At 38.6% G+C, this 17,834-nt stretch overlaps 1 protein-coding gene across 8 annotated transcripts in view; it reads right to left on the bottom strand.

Annotated features, from left to right (window-relative positions):
* The window catches only part of CDK14 (cyclin dependent kinase 14), a 325,653-nt gene that overhangs the window by 204,344 nt on the left and 103,475 nt on the right, over nt 1-17,834 (bottom strand). For all 8 annotated transcript variants that reach the window (XM_068934789.1, XM_068934788.1, XM_068934786.1 and 5 more), the window contains one exon: nt 15,700-15,779. In XM_068934789.1, the coding sequence (XP_068790890.1) occupies nt 15,700-15,779 (80 nt within the window). The remainder of the gene's footprint in view (nt 1-15,699; nt 15,780-17,834) is intronic.

Below are 17,834 nucleotides of genomic sequence, written 5' to 3'. Positions count from 1 at the left end.
AGCGAGTCCCTTAAATTTCATAAATGCCTCCCACAACATTCTGTGTTGATATATGCCTGCAAAACTAAATTGTAATTAATTGCAATGAGGCAGTATTCCCTGTCCTTTACATTCAAATCATGCCTTCTGTCTTGTTAGACATTTACATAAAACGAAGACATACTATAGAACTTTCTTATTTTTATATAGAACTAATATACACATCATTATCTTATGCAAGTAAATGGCTGAAACGCATCATTCTCCTTTTTAAGCTCAAATAGTCCGAAGTTACAATAACCATGACTCCAATATCTTTGTGGAACTGAAACTCAAGTTACCTAAACTTCACTAAAGAACTTGATTTGACAGTAAACGCATAGCAGAAATACTGTCTTTAAAAAAACAAAAACAAAACAGAAACAAACAAACAAAAAAAAAACAGAACAAAACCCCCTGATGTCTAGATTTTTTTGGAAAGGTCCAGAGGTTTCCTACTAGCTTCAAAGAGGTTAGAATTTGCTTCATGCTCCTGAACTCTGATCAGCAGTTAAGGTATCCTCTGAATGTGAAATTCTACCTTCTTGTCTACAGCCATAACAACGGATCAAAAATGTAAGTGTGTGAGCTGATGGTGAGATGGGAAGGTTATTCATGTAATTCATAAGCCTCTTGGACCACTGACCACAAATCTGACAGAAAAGTGTTAAGAAAAGTCTTGAACCCATCATCTACAGACTTACACTCTTACAGGTTATTTAGTCTAATCTCCTGAATAGAACAGGCCACAGGCTTTTATTCAATAATTTTCAATCTCATACATTTTTACTGAGCATATTTTTAGAAAGACATACATCCTCTAGCAACAACCCAGCTGTAAAGGTGCCCCCAGTCTTTATCCACATTTAGTAGAGAGAGAAGTCCATCTAATCCTACACTGCTACCTCGGGCAAAGCTTGTTTAATCAGGCTTTGAATAGAGACTATGCATTGCTCCAGAATCTTTTCTTTGGCCTTTATATGGATTTGTGCTTATTTGTGCAGGAAAGGCTGGGAGCCAGCAGCATGCAGACACACATCTCTACCTATTACTTGAATTTTCTTTGTGAATTGCAGCTACAATCCTTAGCCTCTCCACTGACATGCAAAATAATGCATTTTTCATTATGCAAATAGCCCTCTGCCTTGTGAATAGGGCCTCAAGTGATTCAGATGTTAATTCTGTTAGAAATCTTGGCGCAAAGCTCATATTTCAACCATGTCAGTTTTACAACCAAGATTTCCTAAGAAACATGTAACTGCAAATTGAAAAATATCTTTCAGGACCACAAATACCTTAAGACAAAGTAGCACAGAGAAGTGTGAAAGTTCTTTACTCTATTTTGTCAATGGGTTTTAGACCTGCTGGGTTTCTTCAGGGCTCCTATTTAGATGTCCCTTCAGTAATTGGCAGTTTCCTAATGGCAGCAACATGAGCACTGCTATGCCCTGAAAAGCAGAATTAGAACAATTAAAGAAAAATTTTATCTTGCTGAGAGTTTAGTGTGATAGAATTTTGTTGCTTTTTTTTTTTAATAAAACCTTCACACAGTCCAGAGTTTTATGAAAACATTCTCATCAGTAAAAGAGATAGCAAGCACGTATTCTGGATTTCAAAAAGAGAGAGAAAGAGAGTGAGTGAATGTACATGTTTGTTTTATTCTGCTATCGGAGAAGAAAACATGTAAAAAGTATAACAGATTACTTTTTTTTCTAGTTATAAGTATAAAATTTTAGAAATGCTGGGACCATGTAAAAGAAGGTTGATTTTGATTGTTTCCAAACTGGAACTTTAAAATCTTTTTCAGGCTTTTCCTTTTATTTTGCAAGGAGAGATTTGGTTTTTTCACTCAGTATTAAACCCATCACAGTAATATGGGTCACTTATTCCTCTCAAATTTTAGGGGATATGAGGGGAAGTAAATTTTCCAATGGAAGCCAGCCATACTGGCACTGCCATCACCCTCTCTGAAGAACTAGCATGCTGGTATACTAAGATTCCTACCACCCTCTCAACTTTCTTGATTGCTTCTGCTCAGAGAAAAGCAGGTGATATTTAAGACAAAATAAAGCCTGAGCACATCTGTTACTTAATTATCTAAGCTGAACAACCAAGATGGGCTTCAGCTGGCTAACTCTATGCTCAAGTTACCTAGAGACAAAAATAGAGTATTAGGAACCTCCCACAGGAGATGCAGAGCAAAAAGTTAAATGCCTACAATTAACTCACATGATAGTGCAAGTTTTGAGTATCTTTTCAAGGCAAAATCCACGTCGTCCTTACTTGCATTAACCTCTTCCTAACATCCCAAAATAACAGTCAAAGAAAACTTGTTGGTGCCACTTTTGCACGGATTAAGGGAACTCTTAATCTGGTTAGCCATTCCCACGAGTACACAAAACAAGAAGGACAAACAAGCTAGATCAGATCAGAACAGAACAGATACGAACCACTCAGTTTAGCACAGCTAACACAGTCTTCTTTAGAAAGCCTCCTAAGTTCATTTTCAGTTTTTAGTTAGCTCCACCTGAATCTGCTGTCCCCTGAGTAGCTGTTGAAGTTTGGGAAGAGTGTCTCAGACCTTAAAAATGCAGAAACTACACAGCTACACATTCTACAGCTGTATACGCCATATTGATGACTTTTAGACACCACTGTCTTGGTTTGTATTTTCATAAATGGGGCAGAGGTGGAAAGTCATGATATCCTATTACCAGTCTCTGAACCATCCAGTTCCCCTTCATCTCAGCAGAAAAAAATCAATAAATTATCAGCTTCTTTCTTATATTGCTTACTAGGAAGGAATTTTCCCAAGTAAAATAATGCGGATGTTCATTCTCATTGCTTTAAGAAGACAGTAAAGGTCAATTTCTAATTTTGAAATGCTACTCTCTTCATACTGATTATAAAGCCTGTAAGCAGTAACTCCATCTATGCTGCAAGAATAGATTCCATTATGAAGCATGTATTTCAACTCAATATAATTCTTTTTCCAGTGTTATTTTTGGCAAGCTAGGGGGCTTGAATGATAAATGTCCCACATGAGCAAAAACTAGAAAATGGAGCTAAAATATTTGCAACACAGTCTTAGGTCTACAGGAAAACAAAGGAAAAAAAAAAACAGCACTATCTCTCTAAGAAACTGTCTGACCCAGACACCTGAGCTTATGGCATCCAGCAACAGCTAAGCCAAAGAAAACAGCAACCTGCAAAGAAACACAGAAAACAAAACTAAGGGAATCTATCTGCTTTTTCTCCCATATATTATTTCAGTATAAAATGTATTTGCTAACACTTTTTTCACTGTTCTGACTATAACTGATAGGTTTTTTTTCTGTGATAGAAAGGTATCAACGTGTGCTTTTTGTTGACTCCAGTGGCTGCTGTCATGCTTCGTGACAGTATAAAGATGCAGGCCACTGAAAATATTTTCACAGTATTTCAAGGTTTAGAAACAATTCAAAAACTTAAGCAAAGTACTATGATCTAAATGTAGTATTTTACCACACTATGATTTTTTTTACTTCCCTAAATATATTATATGATTAAAGGAAGAACTGAGTTATTACTACTGAAGGTGGGGATATAAGGCAGTAAAGTCCTGCAGTATACTTCTTTTCTAGTTTTCCTATTTTCCTGATTAGCAAGCCTCCTCTGAGAACTACAAGAAAGCAAATGTTACTCCTGTTTTCAAGAAGGGTAAGAAGGAGGATCTAGGGAACCATAAGCCAGTCTGTCTCACTTTGATCCCTGGGAAGGTGATAGAGCAACTAATACTGGAAACCAGTCAGCATGGATTTATTAAAGGGAAATTATGCTTGACCAATGTGATGGCCTTCTATGACAAGCTGACTGGTTTGGTGGATGAGGGGAGAGCAGTGGATGTTGTTTATCTTGACTTTAGTAAGGCTTTTGACACTGTATCCCATAACATCCTCATAGACAAGCTAGTAAGTATGGGCTAGATAACAGGACAGTGAGGCAGACCAAAAATTGGCGGAACTGCTGGGCTCAGAGGGTTGTGATCAGTGGCACAGCATCCAGTTGGAGGCCAGTCACTATTGGTGTTCACCCAGGGGACAATACTGGGTCCAGCACTGTTCAACACCTTCATTAATGACCTGGATGATGGGGCAGAATGTAATCTCACCAAGTCTGCAGATGATATAAAACTGGGAGGGGTTGCTGGGAGAGGTTGTGCTGCCATTCAGAGGGACCTCCACAAGCCGGAGAAATGAGCACAGAGGAACCTCATGAAGTTCAGCCAAAGGAAAGGGCAAAGTCTTGCACCTGGGGAGAAATAACCCCATGAACCAGTACAAGCTGGGGGCCAACCAGCTGGAGGAGAGCAGCTTTGCAGAGAAGGCTCTGGTGGAGACCAAGTTGAATGTGAGCCAGCAATAAGCCCTTATTCCCCTCCTTGCCCTCTCAGCACTAGTGAGGTCACATATGGAGTACTGGGTGCAGTTCTGGGCTGCCCAGTGCACAAAAGACATGGACTGACTGGAGCAAGACCAGTGAAGGGCCACAAAGATGATTAAGGCACTGTAGCATCTGTCACATAAGGAGAGGCAGAGAGAGCTGGGGCTGTTCAGCCTGGAAACGAGAAGGCTCAGGAGGATCTAACAGATATGTATAAGTATCCAAGGGAAGGTGTAAAGAGGATGGAGCCAGACTCTTCTCAATGGTGCCCTATTACAGGAGGAGAGGTAACAGGCACAAACTGAAACACAAGAAGTTCCATCTGAACGTAAGAAAACACTTTACTGTGAGGGTGGTCAAACACTGGAACAGGTTGCCTAGAGAGGTTGTGGAGTCTCCATCCTTTGAGATACTCAAAACCTAACTGGCCATGGTGCTGAGCAACCTGTTCTAGCTGACCCTGTTTTGAGCAGGGTAAATGGGCTAGATGATCTCCAGAGATCCCTTCCAACCTGAACTTTGTGATTTTGTGAAAGACATGGCCTTGTTATTTGCAAATAAGGATCTTTCTCCTGTTGACACAAGAATGGTTAATATAGATATTAAGATAGAATAGTATCTTGTGTCTGGAAAGGGACTAATAATGGAGCTTAACTTAAGACCTGCTTATAAAGAAGCTACATAATTGCAATCAACTTAGTTCAGTTTTCGCAAGAGAAAAATGCAGTTAGGCTGTGAAATGGAGATAAAAGCAAGAACTACAACACTGAGAACAAAGGCACCTTTGTTCATCTATCAGTAGTTCATGCACACCTTCATTATCATACTCGTACCTGAGAAAACAGGAGTTTCATACCATATTTCTAAATAACTTACAGACATCATGGAAATGAGGAAAGTTTGTTCATGAATTTTCCATATCACAGGACACACAAAACTATACTGATGATGTCTTTATGAAAAATGACTGTAGAAACAATAGCAAGAAGAATACCGCATGTCTTAAGACACAACTTTTGATGAAAATACACATTTCATAGGGAGAACATTTTATCTCTATGAAGGTAACGGTTGAGCAAAGCTAGCAGATGACTCTGCAAAGGATTTGGCTGCTTGGAGGGGCAGGGGATGTTAAATCCACTTTTTATACCAAGTCTTTAAGACAGACAAGATGTGTGTGTGTATGTAAGACACACACCATATATATATGCAGCAATGCATTTCCTTTAAGTCACTCAGAATACAATGCCTTATGAACACCTGAGTCCTCCACATGTTGCATGCCACGGTAAAGAAAAAAGCAGTTCTCACATGTTACTTTAAATTTAAATATCTAAATGTGGAAATATTTCGGGCAACTCAGGAGCCAGCTGTAGACAATAAATGCAATATTTGTATGCATGCATGTATATGTATATACATTTTAGACAGAGAGTTAAATTTCACACCAGGAAGCCAGAGAACTACCCACGTCCTTATTTTCCAATTACCAGAATTTCAAATCAGTTCTGCTGAAACACAATAGACACCTATTACTTTAACATACACAAAAGCCTAAGGAGAGAACTAAAGCTAACTCAGTTGATTCAAAAGCTGAATCTTGCTTTGATACTTTTAAAATTCAGGACACAGCAGTGGAAAAAAACACACAGAGAGAGCTCGAAAAGACCTTGACAAAGACAAATGTCTTTGTGTAGATTTAAAGTCACCACTTTAAGCACAAAACTAAACAGTATTGTTGCTCAGATTATTCCCTTCACACAGGGGAGATGTAACAAATGAAAACTAATTTGAAGAACTGGCTAGGTTCAGGAGGAATTTCTCTGCCTCAAGATCAGTTGGTATCAAAGTTTTATTTTTCCACGTGGCCATGGATTCCCAGAAACCCTCAGATCCACAACTGGAAGGTATCTCCCCTATGGTCTCTGAACAATTCAAGCAGAGATGCCATTACTGGCTAGCATCTCTGTTCACATTAACATCCAGCTGGTATTTGTACCCCTCCAATTGGAATATGGTCGCAGGGGAAAAGCTAATGCTATTCCGAGCAGGATTAAGTTATGCTTTAGCTTTTATGGTGGTAGCATACACTATAAAATGAGGTTAACTCTGCATATGGCATAGAAAGACTGACCTTTTCCCACTTAAACAAGAAAGCTATAAGGGTTGCACAAGGGTTCTGTATGATTTATAGTTATATAGTTCATAGTTATGTATGAAGAAAGGACTGTTCCCCTTGTTTTACTCTGCATATTCTGTAACTGTCACATTTTTCTACCCTTCCTATAACGCAGGGAGGATAGGAGACCAGAGAAATCTGTAAGGAAACAGTTCAGAATCCTACATTAAAAATGGGAAGAGAAGAAACTTTTTTTGAACAGAAAATTCTGTTAAGAATAGAACAGAAGGGCAAAGGAACCACCATGGGCAGACTGCCTTCCTGAGGCAGGTTAGGCCAATGATTTAATAGATTTCTTCTAGCCTTGGAACTAGCACAAGATCCTTTATGCAACATTTTCCATATGAATATTGAAGATGCACAGACAACTTCTTCAAATGATGTAGGGCAGAGTCCAAAAGGTCTACCATTAAAATAATAGATAACAAGGATAAGGAAAAGTTTCCTAACAGTGCAATGCTACTTTTCAGAAAAGCACATGAGACTTTTCCCACATGTGATAGGAGTTTATAATAGAGTTTAAATTGTATGTCGTGATTCTCAAAGGGAAATATCATTTCTGCTGCATTTATGTAATCCCAGCTCTCCCAAAGGATTTATAATTGTCACAAACACTAATACGTTACACGAAAGGCAAGGAAAGGGGAAAAGGAAGGAGAAAGGGAAGGGGAAAGAAAAAAGAAAAGGAAAAAGAAAAGGAAAAAGAAAAGGAAAAAGAAAAGAAAAAAGAAAAGGAAAAAGAAAAGGAAAAAGAAAAGGAAAAAGAAAAGGAAAAAGAAAAGGAAAAAGAAAAGAAAAAAGAAAAGAAAAAAGAAAAGAAAAAAGAAAAGAGAAAAGAAAAGAGAAAAGAAAAGAAAAAAGAAAAGAGAAAAAGAAAAGAAAAGAGAAAAAGAAAAGAAAAGAGAAAAAGAAAAGAAAAGAAAAAGAGAAAAGAAAAGGAGAAAAGAAAAGAAAAAGAGAAAAGAAAAGAAAAAGAGAAAAGAAAAGAAAAAGAGAAAAGGCTATGCTCAGCCTATAAATAGCAAGGAACAAAGGAAGAAGTAGGACAGACTTATTCAGTCTCTAGCATTTCTGAGCAGCCTACACGGAAAGGGTAGCTTTTGTTCAGTACACTGAAAAGGAGCGAGGAACACAGCACAGTTTGGACAGGCTGAAAAGTGATATACCATAACATCACAGTAATCACTTGCACTGTATCCAAGTGAGATTGGAAAACCTAACAGCTCTCCCACTTTCATCTGAGGCAACCAGAAATTCAGCTCACCTATTTCAGCCAGTCACTCCACCTGCTTTCAAACAAAAGCAGATGAACACTGACGGGGGGATGAAATTAGCAGCAAGTCGGTGCTGGGGAGAACAGCAGGAGGTAAAGAGGAATAAAGATGAAAGCTCCTGCTGCTTCTAAGCCCCACATAGCTGAGGATCTAACATATTTCTCTCAGACATGAGCAAATGCATACAAATGCATATGCAAGAAAAAGCACAAATGCTTTTGCACGAATATAGTTAAGAAACTGATCCATCAAAAAAGTGGACATTCATTAAAGCTCCAAAAACTAAAGCCCATTTTTCTATTATTAATCTTTAGTAAGATGAACATACATTATCCACATGATTAAAAGCATATTTAAAATATATAATATTCAAAAGTCTAGGGAATTTTAAAAGTCGACTCCATTTCATGAGAAGGGTCCTAGGAACACCCTTTTCTAACTGTACTTTGGTGTTTGAAGCCTAACTCAGCTTAATTTGGAAATCTTGTGTTCCCATTAATCTTGAGGCAGCATACAGTTATGGTAAGGCTCTTTGTATGCCCATAACAAAAAGAGATCAGACAGGGCTTTACCTTTGAATACTTCTTGACCTCAAATATCCAGCGACAAAGTTTCCCAGGGGTTCTTGGCTTATGTGTTCTAATTTTAACAACATTGAAAAACAAAGCTGTTATGACTACAAGCTGTACTGGCTTTGCAGGGACCTTACAGTTAATTGAGCTGTAGCTATTTAGCCTGCAGTAGGCACTAGCTTTGCCAGCTCTGTAGGCAATGAAAAAGCTCCCTAAGCTACAGCCAAGCTACTGTCCTTTCTTACCTAAAAGCTTCAAAGCAATCTGGCTTTTAAGGACAGTGAACTATCCTCAGACTTTAAAAACACAGAGTTACAAAACCCTATCCTAACTCCTGTGACATACATGCTTAACATAGTTTCATCTCCATAATCTTAAACATACTTCCTGAAGTTTCCAGAGGACTGTAGAGCCAGACATATATGAAGCGTTTAGATGTTTCAGTTACAGAAATTTACATTTCTTGATTGGACTTCATGAAGGAAATGTGAAAGTCCTACCAACTCCCATCACTCACAAGAAAGCAGCTATCAAGCTTCCTTAAGAAAGAAAGCTTAAAAAGCACTGCAGAAAAGGAAGAATGGGTTTATTTTTTGAAAGACGATCATTAAGCTTTAAATAGAACAAAGAATAATTTATTCTTTACTGGCAGACAGAGACTGGATTCCAGTTGCATTTTTCATATTTAACTTCTACCAGCAGACCAGCAACGACTCCTCTCCAAGTATGCAGATTATTGCTTCACTGTGCCCTTGACCTACAAGCCAACAACCTTCCTGACCTAATTTAATACAGTGAATACAACCTATCACCACAAATCATCTAACTCGTGCCATTTGGTCATTTGTTGACTTAAAGTTGTAAAGATCACTATGCTACATAGTCATTAAACATCACTGAACTGGCACACGCATGCAGTAACTCCTCTGTTGTTTTCAGGTAACGATTCAATACGAGGTCACAAGCGCGATATCTGCTGAATGAAAATCTAATTCCTTGCAGCCCTTCTTCAGATGGTATCGGCACAGACTATGTTATTTCTCTTGAATAATATAAATGCACAGATGCTTTACAGTGCATGCAGTATTGTTACTACAAAGCAGTATTCTCTATTTTGCACGTATTAGGAATACTGCATAATAAATCATACACATTCTCTTAGATAAGAACTCTCCTGGCAAACTGCTCATCTCCCCTGTAGCTTCTTAGCAATTACTCCAGTTCAATTTTCCACAGAGAAAACTTGTGAAGATTTATACTTTCTAGCCACCCAGCTTCAGAAAGGGAGGTTTCCAAAAGCCTCCCAACTTAAGAAAGACTGTGTAGGCTGGGGCATAACAGGCAACTCCAATTTCTCTCTCAAAGACTTATATTTTCATTCTGGGGATTTGGGGGGGCACCTATATGTAGGGGTCTTTGAGGGGAGGTTGTTGGATCTTGTGTTAAGAATGACAAATGTGTTCCCCTTTTTCCTTCCACACAGAACTCACACTGTACAGATTTCTATTCTTTCCAAAGGAAATTTTTACACTGTATATTTGCCATTTTAAAATTTTGTAACACGCCTGCTTATGAAATTTGAGATTTCTTTCAATGATTCCTAGACAGATCTACCGTGAAGAGGAAAGGTAAAAACGTGGAGCACACAGAAGAGAAGACAGCAAAAGGGAGGCTATAGCCCTAACACGCATCTCTTGTATTAGCACTGCTCACTTCAGCAGTGTTTCAGTAACAGCAATGCAGCTGACTCTTCCCCTCATCTGTCCTAAGTAGGGATGGAAGAGGCCTGACACCACTGGAGATCTTTAAAAATGTTTTCTAGACAAGAATTTAGTAACTGCCACTCCCCGTTTCTACACAATAACCAGATGCGTTCAGTTCTCTCACATAAGTCACAAAATAATTGAGTATGTATACTGAAATTTGCTTTAAAAATTAAAGGTAAAGAAACTGATTAAGAAATGTTCTGCTCTTTGAAATTTTATAATGCAAGAGAGGTGGCTATTTCAAGAACACCTATGGGCTATTTTTCACATTGCCACCCATATGTGGTATTAAGGTAATGCTTTTGACACTGTACTAGATGGAAAATTATTATCTAGGCAACCATCAAATCAAACAGATAGAGACAGTCTCTGACCTCAACGCTTTTAAGTGTAAACTACAAACAGGTACAAATATATATTAATTACAAGAAAGAAAGGAAGGGGGAGAGAGAGGGAGAGAGAGGGGGAGAGAGAGAGGGGGAGGGGGGGAGAGGGGGGGGAGAGAGAGGGGGGAGAGAGAGGGGGAGAGAGAGGGGGGAGAGAGAGGGGGGAGAGAGAGGGGGGGAGAGAGAGGGAGAGAGAGGGAGGGAGAGGGAGGGAGGGAGAGGGAGGGAGAGGGAGGGAGAGGAAGAGGGAGGGAGAGGGAGGGAGAGGGAGGGAGAGGGAGGGAGAGGGAGGGAGAGGGGGAGAGAGGGGGAGAGAGGGGGAGAGAGGGGGAGAGAGGGGGAGAGAGGGGGAGAGAGGGGGAGAGAGGGGGAGAGAGAGAGGGGGAGAGAGAGAGGGGGAGAGAGAGAGGGGGAGAGAGAGAGGGGGAGAGAGAGAGGGGGAGAGAGAGAGGGGGAGAGAGAGAGGGGGAGAGAGAGAGGGGGAGAGAGAGAGGGGGAGAGAGAGAGGGGGAGCAATAAGAGAAAAATAGACTAAAAGGTCCCTAATCACGACATTTAAATGACAATGTATAAAAATACCTCCAAAACATGCCTGTTTTAGAAGTCTGGAAAAGAATATCAGAAATAAAATATTAGCACACACTAAAACATTAGAATAGAGTTTTATTAAAAACAGTAAATGAAATGAAGCAGCGCAAAGAGGGCAGCAGTATTTATAAGGAAGGAAAACAAAAACCAAACACAAACAGCTGTCATGATTAGGATAGAGAAGAAATAATTTTACTGACAAAGAAAGGTACACAGTAAGCAAGTTAACTTCACAAGCAAGCTAGCAATAAAACCAAGGGATCATTTTCCGCATACATATCTAGGAAGAGGAATCTATTTCATGCTGGGTATGAGGAAGGTTAGCACTCCGAAATGAAACAAGGTAACTACCAACTAATAAAGTAAGCTGTTTCCAGAATCAGAGTCTATAACACAGTTCAATATTCAACCTAGATGAAAGTATGATATTACAGGATATTAGGGGAATGAAATATCTGAGATAAACTTTAGGTCAGCGAACTTTTCTGTTGGTTACAGTGTTTTTAATACCACCTAAGTCTACTGCTAAAACATCTCTGAATAGTTGACAGTTACATTAAAAGATTAGAAGATTAAACCACAACTACACTTAACACAGAAAGATAATAATTTTCTATTAATTTGCTAATCTGTATTTTTAAAAAATATTCTAAATGAGAAAATAAGGTGTAAATCATTTCCAGACTCTACTGTCCCAGATACAAGAGCTGCAGGCACATTTAGGACAGAATAGTAACAATTAGTATACAGACAGGAGTGAGGCTGGCATCGCTCACATCTGTATGATCAGAAGATCACATAGGCTTAACTCATTCCCGTATGTATAAATATATAATCTCTCTAATTAGTTACTTTTTTTTTTTTTTTGTCTTCTGCTATAGCTTCTGGATCTTCAAAAGCAAATTAGATTATCCATGACTCAGTGAGCTGAATATACACTGAAACACCCGGTAAACTGCACATCAAAGAAAGCGTAAGTTGGGGTAACTGCCACAGACCAAGCTCAAAGAATGTTTAGCACAGACTACTTCTAAATTTGGTACTAGAAATTCAAGAGACTGCTGAGCAGCACTAGTAAATAAGCTTTTATATACATTTATCTGGTTTCATTCAGACCTATGTAACTGATTGTGGAAGATACAAACCTAGATCTGCTGTAAAAGGAGAGTTACTTTATAAGTAGGAACTCTCAACAAAATCTCACCTGATCTTTAAAATTTACTATGATTTTTCTTATGCTGCTTTGCCGTGATTTTTTCCCCTAATCAAAATTTACTGAGTTTTTTACTCTTTTTCTTCCATTTTTGTCTCGACCCAGTATGTCAGTCTTTCCCTAGTCACAGATTCCATATTTAAATCCTACTTCTTGCTGCTTTTTTAATATCTTTTCTTTATTAGCTTTTTTTCCTTTGAGTCCCATTCTGTTCTGTCACAGGAGCAACAGTATGCTTCGCTATACACAGCGAGCTACAGAATCCCCTCAGCATGACCACTGCTTAAGACTTCAGTCTGTAACTTCCGCCAGTTAACACCACACAACATCCCCAACAGGAACACAGCACAGGAATGCTGCTTTCCTCTCACTGATTTACACAAGAAGCCCCGAGAAATGTTAAACAATTAATTTCCACTAATTTTAATTTACAAATAACAAGAGTTCTGCCTGAATTTGCCTTGCACTGATGAAAAACTAGAAAATAAGGAATAAATCAAAGCCAAAATCTGTCTAACTTCCTGGTTATGAAAGACTTTGGAATGAAATGCACCAACAGAGCTCTGGCTCATGATAACATACAGCCATTTTTTGATTAGGCCAACACTACTCTACAGATAACTGAAATTGGAAGTTGATCTCATCTTAAGTGGCAGTTGTACTAGTTCTAATTATTCCAATCTAAATTATAGGGCTGGAGCCAGTTAGTTAGCCCACAGAGATCAAGAAAAATCTTCTAGCAGTTTAAGTGTCCCACGCTTACTGTTTTTCTGTCTCAAACTTATCAAGTAGCTTCAACAGCTTATACAAGCATTTCTCTTTTTTTCCATCCATGCTGCTGAAATCAGCCACTACTACATTACAAAACTGAGCATGTTCAAGATGGATTAAGTACTGCTGAGGGGAAACCTTCAGCTTCCCCCAGTCCTGCCAGTTAAGTTCACAGCTGTAGGTAGCATTACTATCAAACAATACAGGTCTGCCACAATATCATTGAGATTAACTTCTGAAAGTCAGGTTTCTAATATCGTCTTCCTTACTTTTCTGGGTCTAACATTTGTTACTGACAAAAAAAAACAAAGAAAATCAAAGCAAAAACAAATCTAGATACAGATTTTTCCCCTTCCCATATTATACATCATGTATGTCCAACTTCCACATAACACAAAACATTTAGAACTGTATTTCTACTGATAGCTCCTACAGATCTGTATAAAGTTCCACTACACAGAAGACAAGATCACAGTTACAAAGTAAACACTCATAACCTGAGTTCTGCCCCTAACCAAAAGCCTACAGAAGTCAAGAGAGAAACTCTCATTAACCTAATAGACTTTGGATCAAGACCCAGATCTATTCTATCAGCCCCAGGCTATTAAGATGAGTACCTGAAAGTACAGCGCATGCATAGAGTCCCATCAAAATCACATATGACACTGCAAACTTTATACATTTTATACAGATGTGTATTTTTATATATGAATTGCTAGACAAGAGCTTTGTTCTGCTAACATTAAGGACAGGATTTTTGACCAGCTTCAACTATAGGGCTCTAGTCAGCCAACAGGAGAACTTCTCCAGCGATAGTGTAAAATATGTTTTCACACAAGTATGCCTTTATAATTTAAATAAAAATAAGAGGGAAATCTCTATTCTTTCTCCTGAAGGAAACTTACTATCCTGAGCTTATGTAACAAACTATTTATGAAGGAAAAAACCATTATTCTGTATTTGACCAAGCTCACATTAAAAAACCTTTTAAGTGTCAGTAAAGAGATACAAAAAAGCCATATCTGCTATTTAGTTATTAAGTCAGTACCAAATCAACTAAAAAACCTCAAAACAATAAATATATTTCAAGGCTGTTAAGCCTTGAACTTGGCATTACAAATATTGAAAGCTGTGCTCATAACCCTGTACACACTTCGTTATCATGGCACAGCTGCAAGAGCAGACAACTCACAGAAGAAATACATGTCATTATGAATAAATGTGTCAGATCATTCAATAATTATTATTCAGACAAAGCAGTACAGAAGAACTGCTGAAATTCCCTCATAAATTGGCCGTCCCCAGTTCTTCCTTCTTTATGAAAGAGGACCCTTTAAAACAGAAAGGGTAGCGCAAGGTTAGGATGGAGTTCTGTCGTACTTTAAAGGTTTCCAGCTTCGGGAGGTTAATCACAGAAAACAAAGCTTTTTGCCCAGCTCGTTCCCTGACTGGCTCACTGTGCAAACGCACCAGGTGCTACTGCTGGTGCAAAGGCGGCTGCTGCAGGAATGTGTGCCCCAGGCAGGGGCAAGGGCAGATGGAAGTGCAGCTGCTGGGACTTCAGCTTGGATGTCCATGAAACTGCACTCTCAGCATAAGGGCCTATATTGTGGACCCTGATAAGGCCGACAGTGTGATATGCCATTGGCACTTGCTTACCCCAGGAATTACGCTAAGACAGTCAGACTAATTTTAGAAGATAGCTGAGTAGCTGCAACAGATTAGTCACTTTAGCTCACTAGCAACTTCAGCCAATTTTGAATCGGTGGCCTAAAGGAAAATTGTTTATTATTTCTCTACCAAAACTCATCTTCAGTACCTTCTACCATAGTAGGCCCACATAGAGAAGGCACATACAACAATTTCTGCAAAGGAGCTTGAGGCAACCAGGCTTCAATAAAGACACTGTCACCAGGGAACACGGGAGAGGCTGACAGGGAAGGATAAAGGGAGCAGAGCAGAAAGCATGACAGACATCTCGCAGCCAGCTGGACAAGACAGAGTCCGTGGAGAAAGAAAAATAAACAAAAACTCGATCCAACCCATGCACAGCCAACAAAGCCTGTACTTTTGTTTCCGGATCCTTCTGCTCTTCAATCAAGAAGAAGAAGAAGAAGAAAGGCATTTCTTTTCTTCAGGCCACACATACACGAAAAACATGCGTCTACCTTTATTTTCGGTGCTGCCTCCAGAAAAGAAGCACTACTTACATAGCTCCTTCACCCGGCAGATTGACATCTCACACCCACCTTAAACGTGCATGTACTTTTAGGTACTTATTTGTATAGTAATCCTAACGCAAGCCGAAGCAGAGGCAGAGTTGCATTATATTGGACAAGAGCCCCCACACTAAAGAAAGGCTTTGTTTTTGGAGCACCAAAGTTTCTTCCTACAGAGAACATAACCATATAATTTGAATTCTCAAGGTACTCACTGTAGCATGCCACTGAAATGAGAAAGTGCAACGTAATTTAAAAAAACAGGTATAATCATTAAATGTGAGTGCATACCTTCCCTGATAGCTGTAAATGGGGTTCCCTCCTCTTCCTGTAATCTAATCACCTTCAGTGCCACAAGCTTCCCATTTACCCTGAGAGAGAAAGAAGGGAGGGGAAGGAGAAATAAAAACCACAAAATTAAAGCAGCAACAGTATTTCTTATAAATAGAGCTTGTTTCCCATCATGTACTTATTCAATTTTTTCCTGTCAATGTCAGTGATTCATTTATAGCACTGTAAGAAACACTTCATAGCTTCCATAATGTCAACCTTACATTTTCACACTCATATGCAATCCAAGAAATGATCTCAGTTTTCTGTGAGTCAGTCTGTTTCCTTTCTATCACAGCACTAAACTGAAGCTTTGTTAAGAAGTATCACATTGCAAAATATGGTTTTAACTTATCTGTCCTTTAAATGATCAAATTGTTCCAACAAAAAGGCATATAATTTTCATTAATCATTCCACTTGCAGTTTATCCATAGTTGTATTGATTTTCTCCTTTCCCTCGTAACTATTACTCTCAAAAAGCTATGGAAACTGGAGATGAGAAATATTTGTTAGGCCATTCTGACCACTTCCCTTTAGGGTAAGATTGTTCCTAATGTATATTCTTTACCACATGGCCCAGGCTAGTGTCAGATTATAATGACTCCCATTTATAAGATTTAAAATATTTTGTGCTCCAAGAGACGAAACTTCACAGCACAGGTCACTATCTTTTCAAATCTATTTGGCTATTTTCACTTCCAGCATTCAAAACGTCCCTATACATTTTCCCTATTCAAGGCCTCACAAAAAATCCAGTTGATTGATTGGGTTTATCCAAATGAAATGTCACCAATAACTGAATTAAATATAAAAACTGATATTGATTACCCTCCTGAAGAACAAGCTCACACTTCTGAACTTTCAACAGACTCCCCAAGCATAACAAGCATGGAGTGAGGGTGGATTCCTGTAAGGGCATAATACAGTTGCCAAATAAGAAGGATTATTATTGCAATTTCTTCCTGTTTAAAAAAAAAAAAAAAAGAATGCTAGCTTTTACAGCCACAGAGACCTAGCAAAGCCATGGAGCTTTCACACACCTGTAGCCATGGAGGCAATTCTCTATTGCCCTGGGCCCTAGAAAGCATCCTGAATTGTCTAAGTAAAATGACATGGACACCTACCAAGTCTAAATTCGTCTTCTCCCTCAGACTTTAAATTTTTGCAGTTAGATGACTTCAGTGATGGCATTGCTACCATATATTTTCTTCTGATTATCTTTTACTATTGCCAGAATCTCATTAGACCTGTACAGTGCACTGTAATGATTCTGTAAACAACTCAGGGAGCCTGACTATCAAGATGGTTTTCTGATCACCTTCCAACTATTAATAATATTTTAGACTGGAACCAATTCAAGTCAGGCCACCAGTCATTGCTGAAAGGTAATTATCAGCTTACTCCTACAGGATTACCAGTATTTCCCCTTATGACTGCCCTATATATATTTTTGTTGAGATCATAACCAGATTTCTGGCATCAGAAAAAAATAAACCTTGCCCCAAGTAACTTTGTGCCGTGCCCATATACAAGAATAAACCATAATAAAAGCAGAAAGATTGATGACAGGTGTCTAGTTCATATATATCTGTAGTTTCCAAATCCACTGTCAATACACCACCCTGCCTATCACATAAACAAAAGTAATTTAGATATCTGAATAATGTGTTTATTTTACAACAGATGAAATAACTGTGGAGGAGCGATTTAAATGAAGAAAAGCATGATAGTTTTGGAGATCAAGAACAGGAAGGACACTATTCAACAAAGGCAATGCAAAAGACAATGGAAAAAGCAGACCAATTCTTAATCTAGAATTCTACACGTCACTGATCCATTAACAGCAAAATATAACACAAATAGCAACAGTATACAACTCTCTTTAATGAATATAAAATTACATAGTGTTCTTATACAGACAAAGTAGGTGGCCTGTGCCATTTAGTTATCACTGCCACTTTGTCATTGGTACCTGTCATCATCTTGATAGACATCAGGGCAACTCTTAATACTATTAAAATGACTGAACTAATCTCAAGTAGTGTTCCTCTGGGACTGCATTCTCCCCTTTAGTATTATTTATCTCTAAAATATC

Source organism: Struthio camelus, chromosome 2 (genome assembly GCF_040807025.1).
Source record: "Struthio camelus isolate bStrCam1 chromosome 2, bStrCam1.hap1, whole genome shotgun sequence".
Lineage (NCBI taxonomy): Eukaryota > Metazoa > Chordata > Aves > Struthioniformes > Struthionidae > Struthio > Struthio camelus.
The sequence above is the reverse complement of the archived record's forward strand: the minus strand, read 5'-3'. Positions and strand labels throughout refer to the sequence as shown.